At 37.8% G+C, this 12,220-nt stretch overlaps 2 protein-coding genes across 13 annotated transcripts in view; one reads left to right on the top strand and one right to left on the bottom strand.

Moving 5' to 3' along the window:
• RFX7 (regulatory factor X7) overlaps positions 1–12,220 on the bottom strand; it is a 155,015-nt gene that overhangs the window by 142,614 nt on the left and 181 nt on the right. The window contains exons 1-2 of one of the 6 annotated variants that reach the window (XM_059056171.2): positions 12,056–12,208; positions 11,480–11,642 (exon numbers count right to left, since the gene is read on the bottom strand). In XM_059056171.2, coding sequence (XP_058912154.1) covers positions 11,480–11,640 — 161 coding nt within the window. In that variant the 5' untranslated portion in view covers positions 11,641–11,642; positions 12,056–12,208. Of the gene's footprint in view, positions 1–11,479; positions 12,209–12,220 lie in introns of those variants that run through there. The other 5 variants (XM_059056169.2, XM_059056168.2, XM_067029786.1 and 2 more) reach the window with 5 other exon arrangements.
• The window catches only part of TEX9 (testis expressed 9), a 205,021-nt gene continuing 204,528 nt past the window's right edge, over positions 11,728–12,220 (top strand). For 2 of the 7 annotated variants that reach the window (XM_067029795.1, XM_067029792.1), the window contains exon 1: positions 11,752–11,823. The gene's annotated coding sequence lies outside the window, so the exon portion shown is untranslated. Of the gene's footprint in view, positions 11,824–12,220 lie in introns of all 7 variants that reach the window. The other 5 variants (XM_067029798.1, XM_067029800.1, XM_067029793.1 and 2 more) reach the window with 5 other exon arrangements.

Raw genomic sequence — 12,220 nt, 5'->3', positions numbered from 1 at the left:
ACCTCCCTCAGTTACTTGCCCTCACTCACAGGTTTCCTTTGCTGTCTCCAGGCTTAAGCCATGACTCAACAAGTTACCTTAGCCTTGGATCTTGGCTCCCAAAATAAGTAGGTCAAACCTTCCACCAGGACCAAACTTAAAAGAAGCTATCTCCAGTTCAATGTTAAGGGAGTCTTCAAAATTCCAAGTTTATCACTTGGGAACTAAGCTGGGACACCGCTGATCAGTCCAGAAAACCCTAACTAAATACAACTGACCTGTGAACAATGCGGAGGACGGGCTGCCCACCCCTGTGCAGTCAAAATTCTGAGTATAATTTTACAGTCACCCTAAGTATCTGTGGTTCTGCATCTGCGGCTTCAACCAACCACGGATGGTGTAGTACCACCATAGCACATACCTACTGAAAAAATTCCACATAAATGTGGACCCTTCCAGTTCAAACTCATGTTGTTCAAGGGTCAACTCTACTACTATATACTCATTTATGAAAGGTTACAGAACTATGTAGTAGTCATGTGCTCAGTATTTTTTAAATGAGGGACACAACGGCTCTCACTTGGGATATACATCATTTTTTAATCTAAATACAGTGAAAGACATTTGACTAGTAAAACTGAAACTCGAAACACATGATTACTTCAGTTTCGCCAATATTAAAAAAACAACTGCTATAAGTCCTCTATTATGTAAAATGCAGCATGAGTTTAATAACTTGTTTGGGGAGGAAATTACCTCATTAAATATATAAAATACAGAAACATTAATATGTAGGAAAAAAAATTACCTCTAAGAATACAGTAAACAAAAATGGTATTCAGTAGTACCTACTGCTACATGAGAAATAAAAAGATACAAAAGATGTTGCCCCTAGCTTCAAAGAACTTGTTGTTTATTGAAACAGCGCAGGAAAAAAATTAAAAGTGATTAAGTGCTTAATTGTACAGACCTCAATATATAACGAGATCAAGAAAAAACAAATATGGACTAGGGTAGCTAAAGAATGTTTTATACTACAATAACTTGTCCTATGACTTTAAAATAGTTAAAACGTGATTAAGCAGGATTTGGAGACAGGGGAGTAGAGATTCTAGAAAAGATACAAAGCAGGAGTGGAAGCAGGACCACAAAATGTAAGGCAGACAGTGAAGTGCCTGCTGCACTGAAGTGGAGTTGAATGCTTGTGAACACCAAGAAGTAGGGCTGGATGTACTGTACAGGAGGACTAGGTTACAAAGGCCTTTAAAACCTGACAAATATTTAATCACGGTACAGGGGGCAAGAGGAAATTACTCTCGGCTTTCGATACATAAAAAAGGATGTTTTAGAGACTGATTTTGGCAGCAGTATACAGCATCATTGAACAGGGGGAAAGGCCAAGGGCAGAGAACAGTTATTTTGCTGCTGTAATAATCCAGGAATGAGATAGTAAAGCACTTAGCTATGGTCCTGGCAGTAGAAACAGGAAGACAGGGAGAAACTTAAGTGACAAGGCGAACTTGGCAACATGTTAAAATATTGGGCAAGGGATGAGAGAGAAAAATCAAATATGAAGCCAATACAGCTAGCCTTATAGAATGAAGGAACACTAGTATCTACTACCAAAAGAACTAGAATAATGGGAAAGGAAAGCAAATTGAGGTGGCAAGGCATCATGGCATAGAAGAGTTATGAAAATGGGTTGTGAAAATGCCAAGTTTAACGTGACAATGGTGGCAACCTGTACTCTGGCGAATGAATGAGTAGATGTGGTTAGAGTTGTCTGGTGAGCCTATCTATTTCATGACTAGCAAAGATATAAAAAGAGAAAAAGAATGGATGGCTGAGAAGTAAGTGTTTGGATATTCACAATTAAAGAGCATCTAGAGGAAAGCAGCAGAATAGATAAAACATTAATCAGAGGTAAGGTCCCCAAAACAGAGATCCTACATCCTTGCCCATGGAATCCCCAATGCCTGGCAGAGCAGCTGATACAAAGGTGACTCTCAAAAAGGAATGAATGAAAATTTCCAAAGTGCGAAGGAATCTTAATAATCAGAAGAAGAGTTACAAAATGAAAAACAGAGTCTCAGAAAAGGCCACTGAATTGGCAAGAAGAGCAGGAAGCCAGACTGCAAGAGTTAAAATGGGTAAGAGACAGAAAAGATCTGAAGGACAGACGGCAGCCTAAAGGGAAGAGCAGCAGGATAGACAATAAGCATTATTTTACTTGTTTGGATATTTTTCCAAACTAAAAATAATACTTGCTCATTAAAAAAAAATTGGAGAATATAACAAAGCAGAGGGAAAAACCGTACATTGTTCCACCACCTAAGTGCAGACACAGTTAACACTTTTAAAATGTATGTTCAAACTTATTCCACCAAAAATATGAGTAGGCTTATATACCATACAACAGGATAATATGTGAGGGACTGGAGGGAGGGAAAGAGATAAGGAAACTAGTAAAACCACCAGGGGTAAGATTAACTAGCAATAATTACTATATTTCTTAAACCTTTTCTTAGTGGTCAGAAAAATAGTACTTTTCTGTTATAATTATTATCATCGAGAGTAAAGATTTTTGCATATTTGTTAATAGTTTATGCTATTCTTCCTATAAAATGAGTATCTACATTCTTCATTCACTTACCTAATGACGTTTTTCTTATGACTATGAATGAGCTCTTTAGGTCTTTGAGGGATCAACTGTTTGTTTTACTGCAAAACCTCTAAGGTTGTTTGCTGCTGATTTAAGGAAGTCCTAAGCATGTATAAAGCCACAGGAAAAGCAGCCTATGGAAAAGAACAGTTTGATGATGCTGACAGAAAAGGGGTATGTGTTAAAACAAATTCCCTAAATATATGGACACGTATGAATCCAACGGGGAAAGCAAACTGCCTCCAATAATAGAAAGGTACATAGATATAGATGCCAAGATATAGGAGCCAAGATATGGGCTGAATGAGATACATGAGGGACCCCCACATTAAATATTCTAATCCTCTTCATGAAATGGCATCATTCACTGAGTCAATTCAGGGTACACAGTCCCCTGCCAAGACTGCTATTGGAGCAGTTCTGGTTCCCTGCCCCAGCTCCACCCACCCTCGTCCTTTTCTTCTCTATTATTACTTTATATTATTGCTTCCACCTCTGTGCATTAAAATTTAGATGAGAGGATTGCGACTGGTGAAAACCCCACTCCTCAGTCAAGAAAACTTTTGTCCTAAGCTATTTTCCTCTAATTAGTCTCATTATTGGCAAGGCTTACTGTCATCAACAACTCTGAATCTAATTCCTGATAGTGGGAATAAAGATCTCCCAGTAAGCAAACTGTAAAATGTATCTGGATCAATAGCCCATCCCTTGATTTTTTGCTAAGGCCATGATCCTGAATTTTGCCAATAAAACTATTATGTCCTCACTGAATCTTTCTCTCATCTAATTCTGTATTTGTTTATACCATTGATTACACCATCACTGCATGTAACAAAATCTTACTTTTGTTAAATTCAATTACGTTGCATACAACTACACACAGAGGGTGAATGTAAGGTAGAGCTAGTGTCATACTGCTTTTTAATCTTCCTATGCCTGTATGTGGTAGACATTAAAATAAATGTGCACTGAATTCAGTTTTCTTTGACCACTTGATTCCATAAATGCAGGATTAGTTGCTGACCTTCTCACTTCTTTGGAACTTGTATGTACAGAATTTGCCCAAACAAAGCTTGCTAATATCTTCTACTGCAGAAAAAGGGATCATGCATTTAGTAATTTGACAGTTAATTTTTTGATCATAGATTGCTTATACACAAATGCAATTAATAAATCTAATGAATGCAATCAAATTAGGGAAGTGATTCACTTACATTAACTGAAGCATCTTGTTCAAATACATTTCCCAACCTCCCAGAAGGACCAACTTTGCTCCAAGCAAGATATCACTGAAGTGACACTCTTATCTAATTACATTTTAAAAATTTCATGTATACTGCAAAAACAATGGCAAGTTCTTGGCTCTCCCATATACAAATAATGTTTTACTGTCATATTGTAAACTAATTATTATGCAGTGATTGCTTTGTTTCAGGTATATTCGGTCTCTGAATTCCTATAAAACTTACATATTGGAAAATGAGAATGTTTCATTTAAATTCAGTAAAAATTCACTAAAATGGATTCATCTCAGGTAAGGCCAGTCTAAATTACTGAAAAAAAAACAAATTTATACACCTTAGATCATTGTTCCTTAGGAGTTGGGAGAAGTTTCATGGAAGCAGTAGCACATGAGTTGGATCTTAAAGTTAGACACTTATATCAACAGAAAAAAGAGAAGGGTTTTTAAGGTAGCAGGTAAAAAGACCAGCACAGGCATAAGCAGAGAAACAAGATAATGAAAGCAAAGAAAAAGGGTTATGGATAATACAAACTGAAGTAGCCACTTAATACAGTAATCCCCTGTTCCCATCTTGAAGCTACTTAGGAGCAAAAGATCATCAAAATAGGAAAGCCACAGAAAAATAAAAACACAAGAAAAGAATGAAAAACACAAACCCAAGTGCTCTACATGCTTGGTTTGTATCTTAAAATTAGGAATCACAGATGGCAACCCCAAAGCTCTAGGGAATCATCCTCCAAGATAACCAATAGTTCTGATGCTTTACCTATAACACAGCTCAAATTCTAAAAATCACGGATTTCAGAAAGAAAAGGGGAGGTAAATATAGGGCATATGTACCATCACTTCCTATTCCCATGCCTTTGGTAGGCATCACTCATTAATCAGATTTGTGGCATGCAAGTTCAAGTCCATTTGAATCCTGTGTTGAAATGAGTGTAAAGGTATCCTTTGCTATCTGAACCCTTCCTATCCAAACCCAGACCACCACAAACAGGTTCAGGAATTTTTTTCTTTTTTTAAGATAAAGCTATTTGGAGGAGATGGTATTTCCCACCATATGTACTCTTGCTTCCCCAAATTCCAAAACATAACAGATTTGGAACCTGTCACTCTGACCTCTCACTCTTCAAAAGAAACCAAATAGGGTACAAATAGCAAGGAATACACCTGTATGTTTTCAGTTTGTTCTGAGATACAAAACCTCACCTCCCACACATTCTTGTAATATATATAGGAGCTCCTGTAATAGAGGCCTGATAGAGGTATTGTGCATAATTAACCAAACCTCATTGTTTTCTATTTCCTCTTTTGAATAGGAAGTATACAGTGCATGACACAGAAAAAAGTAAACGTCTCAAGAAAGAAAAATTAAATCATGTTTTAAAGTTTTTATTCATGTGGGTTAAGGTTAAGCGTTAACTACCTTAATCTCATAGTCAGCAATCAAGTGCATTAAGGCTTCAGAGCTTTTTGTTCCTTGTTTGTTATCCTACCCAGGGCAGAAAGAGTCTTCCTCTTGTTGGCCCATGTTACTCTTCTTTAACCTGAACTTTTAGAACCTCAAGGAAGCAGAAGAGAAAGCAACTAAAAAGACCAAATGCAGAGAGACAGTGGAAAAGGAGGCACTCGACAAAGCTGTCTAGTTTGGTCTGAAATACAGAGTATCTTACTGTCTCATTCTTTATAATACTTATAAAGAACATTCTGTCACAGCTACAAATTAAAATGTCTACCCTTGATGAATAAAGTTGTGAAGCTCAACTCAACACTCAATTTTCTGAAAAGAATACACACCTTTGTTATTTACATAACCAAATTTACAATATAACACTCTCTACTGCCTTAAAATACTATATTATTACTACAGGAGAAAAGTTCCTATGTGAGATGCTCTTAAGTATTGAGCACCTCTTCATAAACAAAACAATCACACAAATAACCCCCCCTAGTGCAATCTCTCAACTAGCAACTAGTAAACTCCCCAACAACAGGTAGTACTACATAGTCTCATATTTTTGCATAATCAACAGCAGCTCTTAGAATACATTAAGTGTCATACATGCTCAATAAATATTTGCAGACTGAATCTCACATAACAGAACTCTTGCACAAGGTAACAATAAGTGAATTACACCTTCAGGTAGTTCTCCTGGGCTAGCACCCAAGGAAACACCAACAAAACCTAACAATCCGTCCACTGAAAATGTTCTGCTGATTGCTGATTAATTAAATGTTAGTCTTTCACTGTACTCATGGTCTGCTTTATTATTGCTGTCAATATTAATTTAGTAACAGAGCCATAGAAATTTAATGCAGGGTCATCTAGTATAAACCTTTCATTTTGTAGACAAGGAAACGAAACGAAGGGGTCTACTTTTCCCATGCTTTGGCATTTGTCACCGCATTCCCTGGTCCTCTAACTGAATGAAAGAGAGGTTTTATTGCACATTTTTGCTTAGGTTAATATTACATGTGAATGGGCATTCCTCAAATGCCAGTCTCTAGAAAAGTACTTTGTATACAGCAGGTACTCAGGTGAGTACTTAAACACTGTTCTTGCTTAAAGTGTTCAAATTTGAGTGAACGACAATGCTCATTTTCATTTGTACAGTTTTAGTATGTAACATTTTTCTAATATAAAAAGTGATTTGACGTAAGTTTTTATTCAAAGCATCTTTCATAACAAAAAAGACACTTCTGCCTTTCCCACCACCGTGAAGTTCATTTCCCCCAATAATACCAAAAACTAATAGTGACACAGAAACCAAATCAGTTCTGCACATTACATCATTCAAGACACCACCCAATGGGGAGAGCAAACTGGTCAATTATTTATACACACACAAAATCAGTACCTAAGTTAAACGAGGCCATAAAGTTGAGAGGTTTGAAACTGCTTAACTTGCCTTTCTGAGCAATAGGGAAGACAATTTCATCAGTTTCTGATCATAGAGAACAAGGAATTGCCTTCTTTCTGGAATCAGAAACAGTGCTAGGATGCACCATCACAGCTGGCCTCAATACAGACAAGCTAAAAGGACCCTAAGTCTTTGGTGTGCTTGGTATGGAAGATAGGTTGAACTCAGGGTAGGTGACATGTCAAACAACTAATCAAAATATTTAAAAGCCAGCTGATGTACTAGTCAGTCTCTAATTTTAAAGCAAAATGAAAATCCTGGGCTTATGGTTAAAGTAAACTCTAAAGTCATGAGCTTTACAGCAAATGTTTCCCACTTAAGTTGAAGAAACAATAACTATTTCTTAGAGCTAAAAATTGCCTGTCCCAGAACCAAGGACAAAACTGAACTACTGAGTTCTATGACAGGGGACAGAAATCAGAACAAATATGGCGCTAACAAGAAAAAAGTATGGATCTCCATACTTTGCTCACTGCAACTAAGAAATAAAAGAGTAAAACAAAATTGCTCAATTTGGGTTTAAATTCTAAATCTAAAATGTACCAGATCCAGACCTCTGTATAACTTACAGAATTAAATAAAGACAAGGAACTACAGCCACAGCACTGCTCCCAGGATCTGACAATGAATCAGAGGAATACTGTATCTTCCCTGTCACTCAATTTATCTCTTTCCATGAAGTGTGTAGAATAATGACACATCATATAGAACTGTTTTAAAAAAATGGTTTTTAAGGTCTTACTTGCAAATAGTTATATAAATAAAAATAACTGATAATAACGAATTCTTTTAAGAATCCCTGAATTTGTTTGTTGAGTAAATACAGTATTAGAACATTTTCTACAATGAAACATCATGATTTCTTTTGAATTTATAGGTAAATGTTTGTCGTCTGTGTGACAGTCTAATTCCAAATATGCTAATCACTCCCAACCATGCAGGTATGATTATTCTTAAACATAACTAATCACAAACAGGCAGAGCGATTTCAAATGCAATTTTTCCACAGTAATTTTATTCTATCAGGGTTTCAAGAAAAATTGCTTTAAAAAGGAAAAGAAAAGCACTTAAATTCTTTTGGTCTAAATTAAATACATTTTTTTTTTTGTAAACTGTGAAGACACTGGGAGATAAGAGGAAGGAAAAACTTGCTTCAGTATTCTTTTTTTAGGTAACCAAAGAGGGGTGCAATGTAAGTTAAAGAAGTTTGCAGTAAGGTTAGATTGTGGCTTTGTTTTAGGTTGCCAGTATGAGTTTTTATTTAGAAAAAATGCATGAGTTACTAGCTTTCCTTTTTTAATGAAAAGTTTATATTAGAATTCTATTACTTACAAAATATAAATACTATGTTATAGCATATTCAGTATTAAAACACACCTCTGCAAATAAATCTCCTTTCAAGGGAGTTGTGCAAGTGATCTGGACCTCTGTCTATGGAGTGGGAATAAGGAAGATCAAGAAAGGTACAGGCTCGTTACATTGGACTTAAACTGAAGATTCCCATAAATATATTACACAAATACTACAAAACTATCAAGTTATCAAGTTAGTAACTTTATTTTGTAGAACTATCTTAAAAATACATTATATTTCCAATTCTTAAGAAATCTGGTTTCTGATGTTAATCATTAAGTACCATGATTTCAACTCAGAATACTTAATATTTTTTCCAAAGACTCATTTTTAATGCTTGAAATAACCATGGACATACTTTTATCTAACAGCATTTTAGTTTAATAAAGAGAATAGATTAATTATGAACTGAGATAATAAATAATTCATTATCCAGCTAAAGGCCTACATCACATACTGTATATTTGTAAAATAGGAGGACAAGTTCAGACTTGTTTGTGACCTGCAAGTCCAATAATTTAGAAACTATGATCAACCTAAATGCAAAACCCTTTTGATAATTATTAAACGCCACATTTCTGTTTAATACAATTTTATTTTTCTCTCTCTCTCTCTTTTTTTTTTTTTTTTTTTTTCGGTACGCAGGCCTCTCACTGCTGTGGCCTCTCCCGCGGCGGAGCGACGCGCAGGCTCAGCTGCCATGGCTCACGGGCCCAGCCGCTCCGCGGCATGTGGGATCTTCCCGGACTGGGGCACGAACCCGTGTCCCCTGCATCGGCAGGCGGACTCTCAACCACTGCGCCACCAGGGAAGCCCCTGTTTAATGCAATTTTAAATTCTCATTAGTAATGATACCAAAAGTTGATATAGGATGTACTACAAAACTGATAATCTTTCAGAACATTATCAAGTGATAAAATAATTGGTAAAAAGATATTTTTGCTTCAAAAAAATGTGAAATGAGATACCTAAAGAACTGCAATTTTACCTATTAAAAGTCATTTTAATTTTATACACATACACACACTATTTCTTAGGAAGAGATTGTGGTGAAGGAGCTTTCACTTTCTAAAGTCTTTATTTTATATAGTCACTTGATGAATAACATAAATCCAGTCTTGCGGAGCAGCGGCTATGAGTCTATATATTACATAGAGCCACTAACATGGTTTATGATACACAAATGTTGTTTATTCTAAAGTTTTAAATATAAAGAGATAATTTTTGCAAATAGGATTTCTAAAGCTGAAAATTAAATGCTACTAAGTATGCCAGTACAATTTTAAAACGAAGCTGTAAAACTGTACATTTGGGGATTAAGGTGTTTGTTGTCAGTTTTTCTTTTCAGAGCAAGTACCAAAAACTGAAGCACACTGTACTTCAGAAGTTTTTCTTACATTAAAATCAGCGCAGTTAAGTTGTAATGGACGTGTAAATATAAATTATCAATTAAAGAATAATTAAATCACATGATTTACCAAAAGGAGCACCACTCCACTATCATTATCATTCAAACATTTCAGTCCACTGCCTATACAACTTATTCATATTTTAAAAATATAAGGTGAAGATTCCTTTCCCCTATTGTTCTAATAAATTAAAACATATACTTACTAATTCAACTTTCAAAATTTGCCTTTCTTAAAAGATTTTAGTCCTTTAACTTGGATATCCCTTACCTGAATGTAAAAACCAAAGTGCTCAATTCAGATTTCAGAGACACTAGTTACATCAAGTTAATAGGGGGGAAAAAAACCTGGTTTCTGGAAACCTTGATGGTAAGGAGATTAAGCATCTCTTCCTTTAAATTACAGCTTTAAAAGGGGGTAGGGCATCCATCGAAGAATAAAGCCTTCACTCTCTCTCTCTCTCTCTCTCTCTCTCTCTCTCTCTCTCTCACGCACACACACAAGGCAATCCTATTTATCTGACCTATTCAAATTGCCACAGCAGGACTATTGTTAACCCTAAAAAATTCTCCTTTAAAATATTTAAACTTCATTTTAAAATTAAAACTGAAAGCAAGATACTCAGCTGCCAACTACTGTGTAGTATGAAACTATTAAAGCCTGCACTGACCTACTTCATATTATCATCATGACAATATGGATGTATGCCAAGAAAATAATGAAATTACTATATAACAAACTTTAATTTTGTATTCAAAAATTATCACTTTTTAAATGTGTAAATATTGTACTGCAATGCCAGGTGTTTTATGATACTTTTTAAGTTGCAATATAAAAAAAGTAAGGAGTTTTGATATTTCAGTAATCATATTCAATGATGAACATACAAGATCTCACTTTTAAAATCAGAGCTTTTTTAAACACCACATTTAATTCTATTTTTAAACTTCTATTAAAAGCAGTCTCTTAGACTAAACTCCAAATAATGCTTTCCATTTTTAAAATAGCACTACACTTTTTAAAACATGTCAGTTAATGAAGAACCCTACAAAAATAATGCAAGTTCATGTTCAAAGAATATTTGCAATGGCTCTAACAGAGGACAGACTTAAGTCAGTGTATTTAATTATTAAAAGACTGCTACCAGTCTTTCAGAGTTTAATCTAATGTTGAAATATTGGAAATTCTCATACAAAAAAGTATAGGAATAGCAAAGGATATTTCATCTATGGTTTCTAAAAAAAGACACACGAAATGGCAACACATTTTAAATTAAACACATCCTTTTAAATTAGAAAATCACTTTGCTGTGTAAACTACCACCTTAAAATATCTCATACTAAAGAAACCCTTTCTTCACAATCAATGCAAAGATTAAGATCCCTGGAAGAGAATTTTAATCTCAGCATAAAGAAGGCAAAAACATCCAGAAACAGCAGCTAAACCAACTGAAAGGAAGAGACACATTAGGTTTTGTGCTGCATATTAATATTCTTACGCACAATGTCTGTTTGGTGAAAATTCACAATGCACTTCTTCCTCCCAGTATGACTGCAAAAAGGAGTAAACACATTTTACATTCCTCAGTCCCAAATTCATGCTACCATCATGCACCATGACTTAATTTCGACCCGTATTCCTCTCACACGTAAGTGAAAAACATAAATGACTTGTTTATCTGCACTCGAAATTGAGGAGGGGGTAAAAGCATTTTTGGGCTCCGGAGCCCAAGGGCTGATGCAAAGTCCCCACACCTCCAGAGGTCCTATGAATATGCACCCGACTTTGTGGAGACCCCCATTCAATGAATGCATCAGCCTCCTCCTCGGCTCCCTTACCCGCCGCCCCCCACCCGCTTTGCAGCAGAAATGTGCCTGGGCTTTTTTACCCCAGCGATGGAGGATCCTCTTACCAGATGGAGTTCTTGATCCTGTGTTGCAGCGCGCTGGCCTCTGTCCCTGGCAGCCCGGGCACAAGGGCTGGCAGAGCCACCCCCGAGTTGGGGGCGCTGGGGGGAGGCTGCTGATGGGCATCAGGCTGCTGTGGTGGCGGCTGTTGTTGTTCCTCTGCCATCGCTGCTGGAGGGGGGGGAGGGAGGGAGGGAAGATGGGGGCGCGGGGAAGGGTGAGGGAAGAGACGGGGAGGGGAGGACGTAGGGGGAGAGGAGGAGAGGGGAGGGGAAGAGGAGGAGGAGGACGAGGACGAGGAGGAGGAGGAAGGAAGCTGGATAAGCTAGGCCTTTACCCCAGGGCTCGAGTGAGTCGCTTTCGCCTGCCGCCTGGGGGACATCACCGGGGAGACCGAGCGGCTCCTTACGGCCGGGGCGCTTCACCGCGGGAGAGGCATGGCGGCGCCCCTCAGCCCCCCGCCGCCGCCGCTGCCTCCTCCCGTCAGCGGCCGGGGCTTAGGGGGTTGAGGAGGGGGCGTCTGAACACGAGGTGGGGGGGCAGGGCTCCCCCAAATCCAAAGAAAACGGTTGCTCAAGAACCTGGCGGCCTGGCCTTCCTTTCTTGCCCCCGGGGCTTTCTACTCCGGCGGCCCCGCGCTGCTGCAGCCCCAGGCTCGGCTCCACGCCACTCCCCACGCCGCCGCCGCCGCCGCCGCCGCGGCCACCGCTGCCCTGCCAGCCCCGGAGGCAGCCCAGTGCGCGCAG

Source organism: Kogia breviceps, chromosome 3 (genome assembly GCF_026419965.1).
Source record: "Kogia breviceps isolate mKogBre1 chromosome 3, mKogBre1 haplotype 1, whole genome shotgun sequence".
Lineage (NCBI taxonomy): Eukaryota > Metazoa > Chordata > Mammalia > Artiodactyla > Physeteridae > Kogia > Kogia breviceps.
The sequence above is the reverse complement of the archived record's forward strand: the minus strand, read 5'-3'. Positions and strand labels throughout refer to the sequence as shown.